The sequence below is a fragment of the Entelurus aequoreus genome, linkage group LG15 (assembly GCF_033978785.1).
Source record: "Entelurus aequoreus isolate RoL-2023_Sb linkage group LG15, RoL_Eaeq_v1.1, whole genome shotgun sequence".
NCBI lineage: Eukaryota > Metazoa > Chordata > Actinopteri > Syngnathiformes > Syngnathidae > Entelurus > Entelurus aequoreus.
Genome location: NC_084745.1, coordinates 51,766,592 through 51,786,205, shown reverse-complemented (window position 1 = coordinate 51,786,205; position 19,614 = coordinate 51,766,592). Strand labels below are relative to the sequence as shown.

The 19,614-nt window shown below is 40.3% G+C and overlaps 1 protein-coding gene and 1 long non-coding RNA gene across 4 annotated transcripts in view; one reads left to right on the top strand and one right to left on the bottom strand.

Annotated features, from left to right (window-relative positions):
• The first annotated feature begins 6,148 nt into the window (after positions 1–6,148).
• LOC133630253 (uncharacterized) lies at positions 6,149–18,773 on the top strand. Its single transcript, XR_009821213.1, has 3 exons — positions 6,149–7,581; positions 18,010–18,066; positions 18,130–18,773. It is a non-coding gene; the product is annotated as an uncharacterized LOC133630253 (long non-coding RNA).
• LOC133630252 (noelin-3-like) overlaps positions 7,956–19,614 on the bottom strand; it is a 46,201-nt gene continuing 34,542 nt past the window's right edge. For all 3 annotated transcript variants that reach the window (XM_062021723.1, XM_062021722.1, XM_062021724.1), the window contains 3 exons: positions 13,940–14,159; positions 11,719–11,825; positions 7,956–11,066 (listed from right to left, as the gene is read on the bottom strand). In XM_062021723.1, coding sequence (XP_061877707.1) covers positions 10,389–11,066; positions 11,719–11,825; positions 13,940–14,159 — 1,005 coding nt within the window. In that variant the 3' untranslated portion in view covers positions 7,956–10,388. The remainder of the gene's footprint in view (positions 11,067–11,718; positions 11,826–13,939; positions 14,160–19,614) is intronic.

Below are 19,614 nucleotides of genomic sequence, written 5' to 3'. Positions count from 1 at the left end.
AAGTGACTGCCAGAAAGTGACTTGCAGATGATGTGTAAAACATCATCTATGCAACATTTTGACCAAAGAACCACCATTACATGTTATGTAGACCACAAGGAAGTCTTTAGTCGATTTTTGAGAAAATGAAAGGATTTTAAGTGCGCCTTACATTCCGAAAAATACTGTAGTATGACATTGGTGGCCATGATGAATGTACCGTAGTACACTTCTGTCCATAACTGCAAAAAGTGCTGTCGAGGAACATTGTCACGACTTTCCTGGGCGCTGCCACCGCAAATGTGAGTCGGCACGGTTTGATACAGCCCTTTGAGACACTTGTGATTTAGGGCTATATAAATAAACATTGATTGATTGATTGATTGATTGATATTCATAAGAAAGCACATGACCATCGCACCTGTGTCAAACTTTCTGACGGCGTGTCCAATCCGAAGGGAGCGTCCGTGATGAACTCCGACATGGCACGGAGACACCTTTTCATCAACAGGCCTGTGCTGAGAGTGTGCGCTTTGCTAAATAAACCATGGAGGATTCCACACACACACTCACACACACTCCCAGCAGCCTTAGGCCATGTCACAGGGACGTGTGAACAGTCAAACCCGAAGGACTTACCTCTGCTGACAACTGCAATCGTACGCAAGAAAAACGAACGGCGGTCCCTTGGAAATATAACTAAGCATTCTAATCATGCTGCCTCTTAGTGACGTCACGTGTGTGTTTGTGTGAGGGAGAAGCGTCACAAAGACTGAATCGCCGTGCTTCTAATGAAGTATCGAATTTTTGGGGACAACATGATGAAATTGGGAGCAACTTTTAGCACTCAGCACTGCCATGGTTTTTTGTTTTTTTTAATCTTGGAAACACAGAAAGAAAAAAGACCATTTAAATATGAAGAGAGATCAAACAAGAGGCAAAAACTGCAAGAGTGACTGACAGTTGCATCAATGAAGCAACTCAACGTGTTCCAACTACCGAACATCCTTTGCAAAGATGGCTTCCACTTTCTTTACACAGGATCTAGCTGACTGTTGCACTCCGGCAGCACTCGCGCTGCAAGGATTAGTCGACAATAACATTCGTTGCCGGCAATAATATATATATTTTTTTATTATAGATGTTTATTTGAAATAGGGACAGATACAAAAACATAGACATCTGAAACAGTTATCCGATGTATGCATCATGGTGTTTGTAGCCAAAGCTAATTTACAACACTTGTCCCCAACAACAACAACAACACAGATCCAACATCATTAAAATAGGAAAATAAAAAATAGAATGAGTCGATAATAATGATAATAGTAATAATACAGACAAAGTGCAAACTAGATAAAAGCCAATAATAATAATAACACAGACAAAGTGTAGACTAGATCAAAACCAATTAGTAAAAATGAGTAAAAACTAAACATGGGAAACACGATTGTTGCTCAACTAGCCACAATTTTGTTTGTTTTTTGAAAGTGACAAGTGCAGGTATACTTTAGAAAAGTGTCCGGTAAAGAGTTCCATAGTTGTGGTCCTTTTATTGAAAAGGCAGCCTGGGCAAAAGATGTTCTACGGAATGGAACACAACAGTTGCCTTTTGACGTTGCTCGGGTGGTAGATCTGGTACCACTTTGCAGTCTTGTAATTGCCTTGCAGAGCAATTGGGGAGCAGAGTTATTCAAGCATTTAAAAACCAGTTTGACTGTGTGTAACAAAATAAAATTGGTAAAACTTAAAATATTGTATTTGGTTAAAGTTTGGCAATGATGATATCGTATACTCTTCTTGTCTAGAACTTTCAAGGTGCGATTATAAAGACACTCAATGGTCTTGATTGATGACTGGTGTGCCTGGGACCATGTGGTTAAGCCATAAGATATGTGTGAAAGAATCATTGCATTCATAAAAGTAAAAGCACAGCTAAGAGTTAAGCAGTGTCTTATAATCTTAAAACAACCTAGGTTTGCCTTCAGGGTTTTACACATTTTCTTAATGTGACTTTTAAAATTCAGCTGATAGTCTATGATTATGCCCAAATATTTGACTTCAGGTACTTGTTCAATGAGCTCCTCATTAATTTTTATATTCAGGTTTGTTTGAGGTAGCTTTTTTATGGAGAAGCAGACAGAGTTAGTCTTTTTAGTGTTTAGGGTTAAACAGGATGATGCCAGCCAAGATGCTATTTTGTCTAATTTAGCATTTAACTTCTCAGCAACTAGAGTACAGGTCTTACCTGATGTATATACCACTGTGTCATCCGCATACATCTGTAAATCTATATCTGTGCATACATCTGGTAGGTCATTGATGTATACACTGAATAGTATTGGTCCCAAGACAATTGTGGACAATAGTCTGGTTTTTCCGGGCGGAAGTGGGTCACTCGCAAAACCATGTCCAGTGCTAGTACATAGCAATACAGTTTTTTGGGGGGATTTCTTTGACATGTTAGCGAAAAAAAAGTTTTGGAAAAATAGGATAGGGATAGGTCTTTATTGTCATTGCACAAGTACAAACCCCATTTCTTTCCTCGTTTTTTTAATATATATATATATATATATATATATATATATATATATATATATATATATATATATATATATATATATATATATTTACCTATACATGCATATATACATAACACTCTGCACCTCCTCCTCCAGTACCTGATAATGATACTTCATATACTAAGAAATGTATTTTATTTGCTGTAATGGAAGTGAGTATTGTTAACTTAGGGGAGGATCTTCACACATGTATGGAGACACACAATTGGCTGCTAGCTGCTTCTTAGCCGGGGGGACAAAAAATAAATACATTAATCGCCAGAGGGGATCAGCATTTGTTATCTGTGTTGAAATGCAATAATCAGCAAAGGCGATCACATACTTTTTCATGAAAATCGACCGATACTTATCAACACATCACTAACTCATTGCTTCTTCTATGAAAAGAGGCCCTAGATTTAAGGCAGTGACAGCAGAATTGGAACGGGAGTTCGTTCAACTGGTGTTTACTTCCTCCCAAAACATCAGCTCAGCTTGTGTGTGCTGGGAATGTCAAGCACACCCAAATAAATACTGAGTCACATTTAATTAACTGAGGAATTACTCATGCACAGGTTATTAGAAACACTCGTCACTTTATGTTCTTGAGACGTCCGTGAAGCTGCCAAACTGAAAAGGGTGATCACCGCTGTAAGGACCTTTTAGCCAATCAGAACCCTGAAGAAAGTTCTAATAATTCTGGCCAAGACAACATCAAAACTTGTTCAAATGAATTAAAATGTATCCAAGGGGTGAAGTGTTTAACTATAAACTTTTTCACTTCTAATACGATGCCAATATTGCAGCCTAAATACAGATTTTGATCAGAGACGATATCAGAATGAATCATACATGCTGGGCGATATGGCTTAAAAATACCACTTTAATTCCGATATTTACCCTACTTTTTAAAGAAACCAATTAATACAAATGACAGAAATAATTCAAAACAAGTTTCGCTTTTATTTGATCAAAAACTAGTCGTTTGCAATGGTACTGCATAGACTGCATCTTTTAGAAAAATATTTTTTTTATTTTTATGAAGTGGATTCTTTTTAGAACAGATATAAATTGGACTTTGTATAAAAAAAAAACTCTCGTATCTAATTCTGGCATATTTACAGTGTTGCTTTTGCTCATATGTTGATTAATATGCATTGTCCTAATCTACTAAAGTTATTCAATATAGAGCTTCCAATGTCCATTATATAAATTTAATCCATTATTATTATTCATTATTATTATTCCTATGGGAGGCGAAACTTCTGTGCTGAATAAAATACTTCAGTAAAAACAGAGGTGGCATTGAGAGTTCTCTATAGTTTAGTGCTAAATAAAAATAGGGCACCACATCTTTCGCTTTAGTGATAATTTTCCACTGCGCTTCTTTCTCGTCATACATGGTCCCGGGAGTTTGACCTGGTTTGTTGTTTTGTTGCTTGTATGCCTCGTAAAGAGTTGCACTTCCCTCACTCGGCTGGATATTTCGGTTTGTGATGCTGGAATAAGTTTGTTGTGCTGTTGCCTTGTTTTATTAAAAAAAACTTTGCAGCGTATAGTCATTTGTTCCACGCTTGTTGCCGCAAAACCAAACCACTGACAACACTTTTCTTTCCTTTGGAACAGACTAGTTTGCGTTGGCATTAGTCATGTGGTGCTACGTGTGTGATCGTGATATGCGGATCAATACTGACATACAGATACCGCCGATAGAAAATCTTTATGCTCCATTATCGATTCTCAAATCATAATATCGTCACTTTTGATACTTAACTTATTTAAGATAAACTGGAACTGCACTTTTTTGGGGAGTTTTGCCTTTCGTTCGCAATCATTATGGGAGACAAGAAAACATGTCTTCTTTTTTTACGATTTTAAAGATGATAAACGCTTGAAAGATGGCGGCTAAAGGGAGTCACTGTTGGAGCCTTCAAAGCCTCTAAAACAACTTCAAAACCCTCCATCAAACATTTTATATACACACTGCAAGTATATATATAATGTAGTAACAGACACCTTCATAACAATATGTAATATATACAATATACACACTGCAAGTATATATATAATGTTGTAACAGACACCTTCATAACAATATGTAATATGTACAATATACACACTGCAAGTATATATATAATGTAGTAACAGACATCTTCATAACAATATGTAATATGTACAATATACACACTGCAAGTATATATAATGTAGTAACAGACACCTTCATAACAATATGTAATATGTACAATATACACACTGCAAGTATATATATAATGTAGTAACAGACACCTTCGTAACAATATGTAATATGTACAATATACACACACTGCAAGTATATATATATATATATATATATATATATATATATATATATATATATATATATATATATATATATATATATATAATGTAGTAACAGACACCTTATATGTTCAACATTTACAGTATTTTGATCATTTTAATCATTTCCCAAGTGATTACTTCCGGAATCAAACACGAGTGTGTTTTCTAATCATGGCAGACTTGGTAACAGACAAGGAAGACGACTATTTTTGGACAAATGAGGATTTACAACCTTATACTTTTTGAAGCTGAATCTACTGCTGCTTGTGGAAGCGAGCACGGAGGAAGAGTGAGACGTGGGAGAGGGGGAAGAAAGCGATTTTGAGGCTATAAATATGGACCTTGGAGACAAGCTATTTCAACATAGATGGAGTGCTTACCTAAAATCAACAGGAAATATGTATATATATATATTATCTATATATATATATATATATACAATATGTAATATGCGATGATGTCACGACTATTGTCAACAAATATAATTGTCGATAAAAACAAATAGTTGTCGACAATGTCAACTAATGACGGAGTCTGCATGAAGAATGTTGAATTTGAGTAAATCAGCGCGATGGCGGCAACGCTAACCCCTGGAGGGACAGAATGAGTAAAGATACCACTTCCTTCCCTTGCCTGAGTTTGACCATCTTTACAGAGTGACATCCTCCACATCAAATATGACAGACAATCAATGCCACAGGGGGGAAAAACGCAGAGTTACAGCTGACACAGCACTTGGAGTCAAGATGCTACGCCAGGTTTGTGTTTATGTGACACCTATTGATGCACTGGGGCACCCTGCCAGGACTACAACTACACCACTGACACGAAATGTTTGTGTTGTCTCTAAGGTTGTCTCCATACCAATAGTTCCATACTTTTCTAAATAAAGGGGACCACAAAGGAAAGGCATTATTGGCTTTATTCTAACAACAAATCTTAGGGTACATGAAACATATGTTTATTATTGTCATTTAGTCCTTAAATAAAATCGTGAACATACTAGACAACTTGTCTTTTAGTAGTAAGTAAACAAACAACGACTCCTAATTAGTCTGCTGACGTATGCAGTAACATATTGTGTCATTTATACACCTATTATTTTGTACACATTATAAAGGACAAACTGTAAAAAGTGATTATTAATCCACTTGTTCATTTACTGTTAATATCTGCTTATTTCCTGTTTTAACATGTTCTATCTACACTTCTGTTAAAATGTAATAATCACTTATTCTTCTCTTCTTTGATACTTGACATTAGTTTTGGATGATACCACATATTTAGGTATCGATCCGATACAAAGTAGTTACAGGATCATACATTGGTCATATTTTAAGTCCTCATGTGTCCAGGGACGTAGTTCCTGCGTTTATGAATATAATATGAATTTTAAAAGGAAAAAATAATTTGTGACGATAAAAAATATCGATGTAATCACAGTAGTATCGACTAGTGGTTAGCGTGTCCGCCCTGAGATGGGTAGGTTGTGAGTTCAAACCCCGGCCGAGTCATACCAAAGACTATAAAAATGGGAGCCATTACCTCCCTGCTTGGCACTCAGCATCAAGGCTTGGAATTGGGGGTTAAATCACCAAAAATGATTCCCGGGCGCGGCCACCGCTGCTGCCCACTGCTCCCCTCACCTCCCAGGGGGTAATCAAGGGTGATGGGTCAAATGCAGAGAATAATTTCGCCACACCTTGTGTGTGTGTGACAATCATTGGTACTTTAAATACACTCTTGTACTTGGTATCATTACAGTGGATGTCAGGTGTAGATCCACCCATGGCGTTTGTTTACATTGTGACGCCGGTGAGCTATTGTATCCTCCTACGGTGTGTAGTGAAGCATGTTTAGCTATTCCTCGTCCTCCAGTGATAATGATACATGTAAGAAACTTACTTTATTTGTCGCCACGGAGGCCAGGATTAGTGATTTAGAAGTAGTGGTCATAGTTTAAGTCCTCATGTGTCCAGGGACGTAGTTCCTGCGTTTATGAATATAATATGAATTTTAAAAGGAAACAATTATTTGTGACAATAAAAAATATCGATGTAATCACAGTAGTTTCGACTCAATACGCTCTTGTACTTGGTATCATTACAGTGGATGTCAGGTGTAGATCCACCCATTTGTTTACATTGTGACGCCGGTGAGCTATTGTATCCTCCTGCGGTGTGTAGTGAAGCATGTTTAGCTATTCCTCGTCCTGCAGTGATAATGATACTTGTAAATGCGTCCGTTCTCCCTTTTCTGTCTACACACTGTATCTGCTTGTAAGTACTCTGTGTGTGTGCGCTGCCGAACATGCTCGTCTGCTCGTAAAACCAGCAATGTCGCAACAGGATGACCCGCCACCATGCCCGTAAAAAAATAAATATGGCGAACCGGTACTTTTCAAACAGAGTATAGTACAGTTTTTGATTCATTAGTACCGCAATGCTATACTAGTACCGTACAACCCTAGTTGTCACGAATCAATATTTACAGTGGCGACTTTGAAATGGAAGTAAATATCGCGCGTAAATGACTGTTTACTTATTTGTGGATACTTTCTGCCCACATGTGATCGTCCTTGATGAGCCTCCCCTGTGCACACCAGCACACCCGCGTCTCTCTGTGTCAGCCAATCAGCTTCCAGCATGGCCTCGCCTCCACACCCACCTGAGTCTCATCCGTCCAGTTCCCCGGTTTTGAAGTAAGTCCGGCTTCCTCGTCTTCGTGGTGGTGCATTGTGTTGTTGTTCCGTGCAGTCTGACACAGTCGTGGGTGTGCATAAAAGTGTGTTTGAACACACCTCGGCGTGTGTGGTGGGTCTAGACAAAATAAGAGCAGCACTTGTGTCTGCAGGAAGGCTTGATGGCTTTTACTGATGGCACTCGCCACACTCCCCACTGATTGAAGAGTCTCTTGAGGCAGCAGACAGACAAGACGCTTCCTTTGGGAGAAACGGGGTCAAGGCGGGCATTGTGATTAGCGGATATTAGTTTGTGCAGGCAGAATCAGGGTTTAAACAATCCTCATAACAACGTTGGGATTAAACAAATACTGTATTTATTTATTAGAAGTCAGGCCTTTTGAATATCTGATTAAAGATAGTGCTGTGCAGTAGTCTGAGGTCATGACTAATGTTGAGCAAATACATGCACTAAACATACCAAATTATCTTTAATCTTGACGTATGAATAAACACCATGAAACAGAAAGCTTTTATTCACTCTTAATGAATTGTTTAGTTTTTTTTAATTGTAACAATACAATATTTAATTTTGCCTATCGTTCACAATTATTATGAGAGACAACTGTCTTTTTTTTTGTATTAAGATTTTAATGGATGGATGGATTTTAAAGATGATAAATGCGGCTAATAGGAGGCACCGTTGTAGCCTTCAAAACCTCTAAATTAGCTTCAAAACCCTCAGTTTTATATACACACTGCAAGTATATATATAATGTAGTAACAGACACCACCTTCATAACAATATGTAATATGTACAATATACACACTGCAAGTATATATATAATGTAGTAACAGACACCTTCATAACAATATGTAATATGTACAATATACACACTGCAAGTATATATATAATGTAGTAACAGACACCTTCATAACAATATGTAATATGTACAATATACACACTGCAAGTATATATATATAATGTAGTAACAGACACCTTCATAACATGTAATATGTACAATATTTACTGTATTTTGATTACTTTAATCATTTCCTAAGCGATTACTTGTCCTATCACAGTGTTGTGTATTACAAACTAACTCGTTTTGTGCTGACGTAAAAGCTAGCTTATTTGTTGCCGTAGTTGGCTTTTACGGCTAATACCGTAGCACGCCGATATGTTAGTACGCTAGAAAAATAGTTCTTCAGTGTACACTCTTACAACAATGTTGCTACATTTTGGTTATTATACAGGTTACAGAACGTAAATGAAGTATTGTTGGTGCTTTTTGAATGCATGTTTCAAGAGATTTAGTCATTAGCTGCATTGCTACCAAGAACAAGACGATTTTTATGTTAGACAGCGGAAAAAACTAAACCTTTTGTCTTGTCTCTCATAATGATTTTGAACAACAGGCAAAATTCCCCAAAAAGTGCAGTTCCCCTTTAAAACTAGGGACATTTCTCAAAATAACATTTTCAATCATAACGGGATTTTTTCTAAGTGTCAAAGCTGGAATTTTTTTGGTCAAAAATTAGAAAATTATTTTGTCAAAAAGTCGGGATTTTTTTCTAAATGTCAAAATTTGGACATTTTTGTAAGCGTCAAAAAGTTGGAAATTGTTTTTGTCAAAAAGTCTGGATTTTTTGTAAGTGTCAAAACGTCTGGATTTTTTTCTAAGTGTCAAAAAGACGGCAATTTTTTTTGTCAAAAAGTTGGAAATTTTTTGGGCAAAAAATTTGGATATGTATATGTATATACATATGTCAAAAAGTCTGGATTTTTTCTAAGTTTCAAAAGTCTGAATTTTTTTTCTAAGTGTCGAAATGTCTGAATTTTTTTTGTTAAAGTCGGGATTTTTTTCTAAGTGTCGAAATGTTTTTGTCAAAGTCGAACATTTTTTTGTCAAAAAGTCGGGATTTTTTTTAAGTGTCAAAAAGTCGGGATTTTTTTTAAGTGACAAAAAAATCTGAATTTTTTTTGTCAAAAAGTCGGGATTTTTTCAAAGTGTCAAAAAATCGGGATTTTTTTTCTAAGTGTCAAAAAATCGGGATTTTTTTCTAAATGTCAAAAAGTCAGAATTGTTTTGTCACAAAGTCGGGATATTTTCTAAGTGTCAAAGTTGGAAATTTTTTGGTCAAAAAATTTAGATTTTTTTCTAAGTGTCAAAAAGTCTGGATTTTTTCTAATTTTCAAAAGTCTGAAAAAATTTTCTCAGTGTCGAAATGTCTGAATTTTTTTTTGTCAACGTCGAGATTTTTTTCTAAGTGAAAAAAAGTCGGAACATTTTTTGGTAAAAAAATCTGGATTTTTTCTAAGTGTCAAAAAGTCTGAATTTTTTTGGTCAAAAAGTATGGATTTTTTCCAAGTGTCACAAAATCGGGATTTTTTCCAAGGGTCAAAAAGTCTGGATTTTTTTCCAAGAGTCAAAAAGTCTGGATTTTTTTTCAAGTGTCAAAAAGTCTGGATTTTTTTCAAATGTCAAAAAGTCTGGATTTTTTTTCAAGTGCCAAAATTGGGATTTTTTCCAAGTGTCAAAAAGTCAGAAATTTTTTGGTCAAAAAGTGGGGATTTTTTTCTTAGTGTCAAAAAGTGGGGATTTTTTCTAGGTGTCAAAAAGTGTGGTTAAATAGTAAGAGAATAGACTTGATATTGCAGTTATTTGGCAGTGTGATAAGATGCTGTAGCAACAGTCAGAGTGCATGCAAAGGCTAACACATATAAGCTCCACATTGATGCCAGTCAACAATGGAGATCTTCTTCATGCTCTATTCAACAGCCTTCATGTTAGAAAACTACAGCCATTCTCCAACTGTGATAAGCTTTAAGAGCCGTCATCGGTCTCTATGACGTGGAAGAGGGTGACGTTGAACAAGACCTGGTGTCCGTTGTTCCAGGCGTACAGCACTCGCTCTCTGGCGTTGTAGTCCAGCATGGAGATATGGAAGTACTGGTTGAGGAAAGGAATGTCCATGTACTCGTACGTGGACGTCTTGGTGGAGTAGGCGTAGTAGACCTTGGCACCGGACAGGTGAGAGTTGGTGATGTAGAGAGTCCCGCAGATCATAAAGGACTCCCCCGCGTTCCTTTTGGAGTACTCCGTGTTCCAGGTGTTCAAGACCTGCAGGGTGACGGGGTCCATTTGGGAGAGGACCACGTTGCCGGCGTTTTGGTTGGTGGCGTAGGCCACCCACATGCCCAGCTCGTCCGCCATGACGTCGATGTCGGAGTAGCCTCCCCACGTGTACGGGTACATGTTGTGGAAGCCGGCAAATTCCAAAGCTCTCTGGGCCAGAACTGTGCCGGTCTCGAAGCAGTACTTGACGATGATGTTGCTCTGGTACTTGTTGTAGTAGAGAGAGCCGTTGTACACGATGTGATTGGTTCCTTCCCATTTGAAGGGAAGGCTGTAGCTGCGAGCCACCACCCCCGCCATGAAGTCCTCCATGGTTTGGAACTCCCGCACGATCTTGCTGTTGGTGTAACCGTCCATGTACCAGACCTGGGTCACATTGGTGGAGGTTCAGTTTCATGGGTGGAGTTATTCATTTATATTTATATATACAAACATATCTATATATACACACACACATATGTATATATGCAGCCCTTTGAGACACTTGTGATTTAGGGCTATATAAATAAACATTGATTGATTGATTGATATATGTATTTATATATGTAAATATATATGCATGTATACACACATGTATATATAAAAAAAAAATAATAAAAAAAAAAAATTTAAAAAAAAAATAAATATATATATATATATATATATATATATATATATATATATATATATATATATATATATATATATACACAACATGCCTTTTGACCTTTATATTATGTACATGTATATGTACATAATATAAAGGTCAAAAAGCATGTTGTTTCAACGTTGTTTGTGTTGTAAAATATTGGTTGAGAAATGACCAAAATTCAATAAATAGTAGTTAGTAATTTTCTTGAGTTGTGTACTATTGAGTTTGTTTTGATCAAATAATTGTATGCAATAAAACCGAAGACAAGATTAAACATTACAATGATATCTGTCAACTGCCAATAACACTCACCTTAAATAAATGCAACACTTACATGTCATCACTATGGGAATTGGCATCATAAAAAGGGTAAAAAAGTGCACTCACTCTGTTGTGTCTTGTTGACACCAGCGAGTCCGTCATCCACGCCCCGAACCGAGTCCCAGAGGTCTTGACTGTGACGGGTCCAGAGACTTTCATTAATTTCCCGCATGCTGTCAGGGAAGGAAAGCAGCAGGAGAATGTACTTTACCAGCAAGTTGCAGTGTCAAACAAGTCCAGTGCTTAACTTATTGATGATTTGTGTCACCTTAACAGTCTACACGGCATGGAGAAGTTAACTCACTTAACTTATTGATGATTTGTGTCACCTTAAAGGCCTACTGAAAGCCACTACTAGCGACCACGCAGTCTGATAGTTTATATATCAATGATGAAATCTTAACATTGCAACACATGCCAATACGGCAGGGTTAACTTATAAAGTGACAATTTAAATTTCCCGCTAAACTTCCGCTTGAAAACGTCTATGTATGATGACGTATGCGCGTGACGTCAATGGTTGAAGCGGAAGTATTTGGACACCATTGAATCCAATAAAAAAAGCTCTGTTTTCATCGCAAAATTCCACAGTATTCTGGACATCTGTGTTGGTGAATCTTTTGCAATTTGTTTAATGAACAATGAAGACTGCAAAGAAGAAAGCTGTAGGTGGGATCGGTGTATTAGCGGCTGGCTGCAGCAACACAACCAGGAGGACTTTGAGTCGGATAGCAGACGCGCTATCCGACGTAGCCGCCGACCGCATCGATGATCGGGTCAAGTCCTTCGTTGCGCCGTCGATCGCTGGAACACAGGTGAGCACGGGTGTTGATGAGCAGATGAGGGCTGGCGTAGGTGGAGCGCTAATGTTTTTATCATAGCTCTGACGAGGTCCCGTAGCTAAGTTAGCTTCAATGGCGTCGTTAGCAACAGCATTGCTAGGCTTCGACAGGCGGCACAGCATTAACCGTGTGGTTACAGGTCCAGTGTTTGGTTCGGTGTCTCCTGATAGTACCGTAATTTCCGGACTATAAGCCGCACCTGACTATAAGCCGCACCAGCTAAATTTAGGGGAAAATACAGATTGCTCCATATATAAGCCGCACCCGACTATAAGCCGCAGGGTTTTGATGTGTAATTAGCGTAGTATATAGGGGTTCCTGCTACCACGGAGGGGATTGTCGGGACAGAGATGACTGTTTGGGAACGCAAAGCGTCCCATTTATTAACAATAAATCTTTCAATCATTCAATCAAACTTTCACATCTTTGACATGGCGAACAGCATTCATGCAGAGTACAAATAATACAACGGTGCAAAGTAATACAAAGTGCTCGCCTGTACGTTATCAAAATAACCAGCCTACCGGTATATGAAAAGTCAGTCTTTAATCATTGTGTCATCGTCTTCCTCCTGCGTACTAAAACCACCGAAATCCTCTTCGTCGGTGTCGGAGAAGAACAGGCCGTATATAAGCCGCACCGCTGTATAAGCCGCAGGGACCAGAACGAGGGGAAAAAGTAGCGGCTTATAGTCCGGAAATTACGGTAGTATTGTTGATCTGCTGTCTTTCCTTCCAGTCAGGGGCTTATTTCTTTTGTTTCTATCTGCATTTAAGCACGATGCTATCACGTTAGCTCCGTAGCTAAAGTGCTTCACCGATGTATTGTCGTGGAGATAAAAGGCACTGCGAATGTCCATTTCGCGTTCTCGACTGTCATTTTCAAGAGGATATAGTATCCGAGGTGGTTTAAAATACAAATCCGTGATCCACAATAGAAAAAGGAGAGAGTGTGGAATCCAATGAGCCCTTGTACCTAAGTTACGGTCAGAGCGAAAAAAGATACGTCCTGCACTGCACTCTAGTCCTTCACTCTCACGTTCCTCATCCACAAATCTTTCATCCTCGCTCAAATTAATGGGGTAATCGTCGCTTTCTCGGTCCGAATCGCTCTCGCTGCTGGTGTAAACAATGGGGAAATGTGAGCAGCCCTTCAACCTGCGACGTCACGCTACTTCCGGTACAGGCAAAGCTTTTTTTTATCAGCGACCAAAAGTTGCGAACTTTATCGTCGATGTTCTCTACTAAATCCTTTCAGCAAAAATATGGCAATATCGCGAAATGATCAAGTATGACACATAGAATGGATCTGCTATCCCCGTTTAAATAAAAAAAATTCATTCCAGTAGGCCTTTAATTTACACAGCATGGAGAAGTTAACTCACTTAACTTATTGATGATTTGTGTCACTTTAATAATCTACACGGCATGGAGAAGTTGACTCACTTAACTTGCCCATGCAGCTGCGCAGCCTGTGGTCCAGACGCACAACACGCTGGTAGAGTTTGTCGTAGTCCTGGGCGCCCATTTCTTCCTGGATGCTCGTCAGCGCTGACGACAGGTTCCTGACTTCCTCTTTGAAGTCAGAGACCAGCGCAGCGTCCATCTTGTACTGCTCCAACACTGGGATCAATGGCTTCAGCTCCTCCATCTTGTCTTCCAGCTCCTACAAGGATCACGCACAAAGGTCATGAATGAGAAGAGAGACGGCTGGGATTCAAGCGTGTCCTGATCCAGTCGTGATATCAGCTCAGTGGCCTTGTGGTTAGAATGTCTGCCCTGAGACTGGGAGGTCGTGAGTTCAAACCCCGGCCGAGTCATACCAAAGACTACACAAAAAATGGGACCCATTACCTCCCTGCTTGGCAATCAGCATCAAGGGATGGAATTGGGGGTTAAATCACCAAAAATGATTCCCGAGCGCGGCGCATGCTGCTGCCCACTGCTCCCCTCACCTCCCAGGAGGTGAACAAGGGGATGGGTCAATGCAGAGGACATATTTCACCACACCTAGTGTGTGTGTGTCCTGGGCATGACGTTAAAGTGCATCCGGCAGTGGAGGCTCCTCTATGGGGTCTTGGGGCACTAGGAGGTTAACCCCTTTACTACTGTTACCCCAGGTGGCCCTTGGCAAAGGCCTAGTACCTGACTGCCCCCTACCCAGGGATGCGGTGAAGACCTCAACGGCGGAGCAGGCGGAAGACGGTACATGTAAGAACTACCACAATGGCGGATGAAGACTGCAGCAGAAAAGGGTCCCCGGTCGTCTTGGACTCCATGCCACTGGACCCTGACCCGATTCTGTCAAGGATGGTGTGGTGACTGTCTGTGCAGCAGTCTCCCCACGTTAAAGTAAGTCATGCACAGGCATCCTCCATAAAGGGATACACCCCTACCAGGAGGATCGTCATACTCGGAGTGACATGTATCGGATTATACTGGCTTGCATCTAAACTCTCCCATAGAAGCTAAATGTCCTTCAATAGGCACGCAGGGTCGGTCTCTTTTTCTGTATTTTAGTCAAGTCATTTACCAGGAACTAGCAGCTACACAAATTTGACGTGTCCCTAATTGAACAATATTGTAGTCTAAATCATATTTGTCAATATAAACGAGTATCAAATCACTATAGGTACATAATACTGGGATACAAAGGCAGAAGCGTATTGGGAATATCCAGTAACAAACGTGTCCACATCATTCAACTTGCTGCGCCATGAGCTTATTAACATGACTATTGTGACAACTTAAGAAAACAAAAGACCACTCTACAGTAAATAGGCCAATGTTTTTCATGAGGGCTGCTCTATTTTTGGACAAGAAATGTAATCCGGAATTTTTTCTCTGAAAACTCGATTTTTGTTTTTGGGTAAAAAACACAAAAGACAATGGATTAGAAGTAGAGATGTCCGATAATGGCTTCTTTGCCAATATCCGATATTCCGATATTGTCCAACTCTTAATTACCGATTCTGATATTAACCGATACCGATATATACAGTGGTGGAATGAACACATAATTATGCCTAATTTTGTTGTGATGCCCCGCTGGATGCATTAAACAATGTAACAAGGTTTTCCAAAATAAATCAACTCAAGTTATGGAAAAAAATGCCAACATGGCACTGCCATATTTATTATTGAAGTCACAAAGTGCATTCTTTTTTTTAACATGCCTCAAAACAGCAGCTTGGAATTTGGGACATGCTCTCCCTGAGAGAGCATGAGGAGGTTGAGGTGGGCGGGGGGGGGGTTAGCTCTGTCATCCGAGAGGAGCTCAAAGTAAAGCTGCTGCTCCTCCACATGGAGAGGAGTCAGATGAGGTGGTTCGGGCATCTGGTCAGGATGCCACCCGAACGCCTCCCTAGGGAGGTGTTTCGGGCACGTCCGACCGGTAGGAGGCCACGGTAAAAACCCAGGACACGTTGGGAAGACTATGTCTCCTGGCTGGCCTGGGAATGCCTCGGGATCCCCCGGGAGGAGCTGGACCAATTGGCTGGGGAGAGGGAAGTTTGGGCTTCCCTGCTTAGGCTGCTGCCCCCGCGACCCGACCTCGGATAAGCGGAATAAGATGGATGGATGAATGGAAAATTAAACTAAATGTAGGCTATAGAACATAATGTATGCGGACCTTGAATGGAACATTGTCACAGCAGTAAAACCTGACCACACACGGCTTGCACGGCACGGTCGAAAACTGTTTGTGTCCTCCATGCAATCGCCCCCGAATGCTCCCACCTGAACCCAATTAAATGAGGTTACCATGGCAACCGCACCATCGCAACGGTCCCATCCCTGTCAACACTTCCTGGTTCTCAAGAGGAAGTAGGCGGAGCAATCTGCCGAAAAGGAAATTCAGCATGGACTGAGGCCAGCAATCAATTAGAGAAAACAAAATAAAAACAATATAAACAAATAAGGAAATTTGGCTCCAACACTCCGGCCCCCAATTGAGAAGGGCAGGATGCCATGAACAATTCAAAATAATAATAATAATGGAGCCATAAACATAAACAAATAATCATCTTTGAGTTTTTTTTTTTTTTATACTTCAGCATCTTGCAGCAAGCACAGCTTTGTAACTGGTCTGACCAGTGTGCTTGTTTTAGTTTTGACTTTAGCAGAACGCACCAATCCTTTTTTATCCGGATAAGTCTCCATGACTCTTCCAAGTAACCAGGAGTCACGTGGAGCGGTAGTGTCTGCGATCAGTCCAATGTCATTTGGGACAAGACTTCTTCTCTGTTTGCTCCAACTCTGCCGCTCCTGTAGCAAAGGTAAGTACTCTCTGAACCAGCGGTTCCGGAATAGGTCCGAGATGTATTGGACTTGTCTCCATCTTTGTTTGAGATAGGAGGTCTGACTTTTCGAATAATGCAGGTGGGAAAATTGGTGTTCCTTTCATGGTCAGAATGTGATTGGGAGTGAGGGCTTCTAGATCATTGGGATCCCCAGACAACCTTTTTATGGGGCGGTCATTCAGGATTGCTTCGACTTCACACAGCACCGTTTGAAATCCTTCGTTATTGAAGGTTTGCTGTCGTAGAACTGATGTCAATGTTCGTCGGATCATTCTGATCAACCGCTCCCATGCACCTCCACGGTGAGAGGCTGTTGGTGGGTTGAAGCTCCACTGTGTTCCTTCCTCCAGAAATGCCGACTGTACTTTGCTGTGGTTTAGAGCAGCGAGTGCGTCTCTCAACTCCCTTTCAGCACCAACAAAATTGGTTCCATTGTCAGACCTTAAATGAGAGCCTGGTCCTCTTCTACAAATGAACCTGCGTAGAGCATTTATACAGGAATCTGTGTCCAATGAGTAGGCAACTTCCAAATGGACTGCTCTACATGCCATACAGGTAAAGATGACCCCATATCGCGTTTCCAATGAAAGATCTCCATTGACCTCAACCAGGCCGAAATAATCAACTCCGACTTTGGTAAAAGGAGGTAGGTCGGCAGCGATCCTCTCGACAGGTAGATCTGACATCTTCTGTTCGCCCAATTTCCCTCTATCGCGTTTACAGAAGACACAGTTTTAAATGATTTTTCTTGTGGCTGCATTAGCACTTGTGATCCAATATTTCCTTCTTAGCCTGGAAAGTACATGGTTTCTCCCACCATGGACCAGTTGTTCGTGGATGTGTTTTAGTATCAGAGCGGAGATATGGATATCTTTTGCAAGGATAATGGGATGTTTAGAATCCTCTGACATTGCTGCTTTACTCAATCTCCCTCCTACTCTAAGCAAACCATTTTCCAGAATGGGGTCCAGCTTGTAAATGGAACTGTCTTTCTTCACGTTACTTTTCCCAGATTTCAATAAAGCAAGTTCCTGTGGGAATCTTTGCTCTTGAGTGAAGTGGATAAATGGCTGTCTCAGCTCTTGAAAGATCGTCTGGTGTTAGAGTTTGGTTTCCCAGTGCAGTTTTAATGCGCATCATTTCCTGATCCATTTTGTCATCACTTAGTAGTTTTCTCTTTTGACTCATCTCCAGTAGAGTCTTCCTTATTTTCAGGATCCAGGCAACTGACCTCTTCAACTGTTTCCAGTCAGAGAAATAAGTGATCAGTTGGTGAGTAGCACTTTGAGTATCAACAATAACTGCATTGGTGATGAGCTCTTTTTTTTACCTCAGTGTCCTCCGCTGGAATCCCAAACTCCAAGATATCAGCTGGCCACTCTTGCTCTGGTTTCTTCAGAAACTCAGGGCCTTCTCTCCATCCTTTGTGAGTCAGTAACTCATCCACTTTAACTCCTCTGTACTCTGCGCCACTATCAAATACCACACGCAGAGTTCCTTTTTTGGGGTGGCACACCCCATGGTGGGAAATGTACCCCACCTTCCCATCTGAACGGTCCACTTGCTCTTCAGGGACACGCTCTGCATAACCTTTACTGATTACATCATTGAGAAAGGTAGTATATTCTCTGTGAAATCTTTCATCTTTCCCAAACCTCCTTTTCAGACCAAGTATGCGTTGCCTAGCAACACACTGATTGTTGGACAGAGACACATCATCCTTCCTTTTAAAGGGCAGTTCCAAAGTGTAGTGTCCATCTTGAAGCTTGCATGAATCAGTCATGACCTTCATGTCATCTCTACACATTTCTTCTTTGTCTTCTGATGACCTGTCGTTAAAATCATGGTTATATTGATTGTGCAGCAGCTCCACCAGCTTTGTTATGGAGATCCTGTTGACAGTAGTTGTGGAGCAGCCAATCTTCCTCCTCTTCTCACTGTAGTCAGGAAGGCCATTAATGACCCACCCTAATAGGGTCTTAACGGCATACTGCCCATTTCCACGACTGTTGACCACTTCCCGGGGTTCAAGCAGTTTAGACGCATCTGTCCCAATCAATAGCTCTACATCGGCTTGAATACGAGGAAGAGTGACGCCATCCAAGTATGGCCATTTAGCCAACTCCTCTTCATTGATGAGGTTGCTTGTCGTTACGGGCATCCTTTTTTGGGTGTAGACCTCGGGAAGGTCGTAGAACTGTTGCCCAGTGAGGCTTGAAATCTCTAAGTCCATCAGCATGTAACTGGAAACTGATGTTTTTGGGCCCATGGTTAGGAGACTTATTTTAGTTTTTCTTCCATTCAAGTTGAGCTTTCAGAACAAAATGTATCTGTGCTGCCCGGATCCAGGAATGCATAGGTTTGTATGACTGTGTGTCCTTTATTGGACTTTATCTGTACAGGCAGAATTGACAGAATTCCATTTCCATTTCCAGCCCCCGTTCGTCCACATGTTTGCAGAGATACTTGTGCATTACTCACAGATAGTTTCCTTGCCTTATTTTGGTTTGCATTTATGTTGCTTGCTCTTTCCTTCTGACCAATATGAAGAAGACTTGGATGTTTTTGCTTGCATATCTTGCAGGTCAAGCGCTTGTCACAATGCCTGCTAAGATGTCCAACATGAAGACACCCAAAACAGATTCCTTTCTGTCTTATGAAAGTTATCTTCTCCCTGTGGGTCTTCTCCTCCATTTGAGGACACTGGTCAAGAGCATGATTTTTAGAGCAGCAAACACAGGCGTTTGTGGTACGAGCAGATGCACTTTGCTTCGGAGCAGGTTTAAATCTGGTTTGATCTTCCGCTTCGGGGGTTTCGAT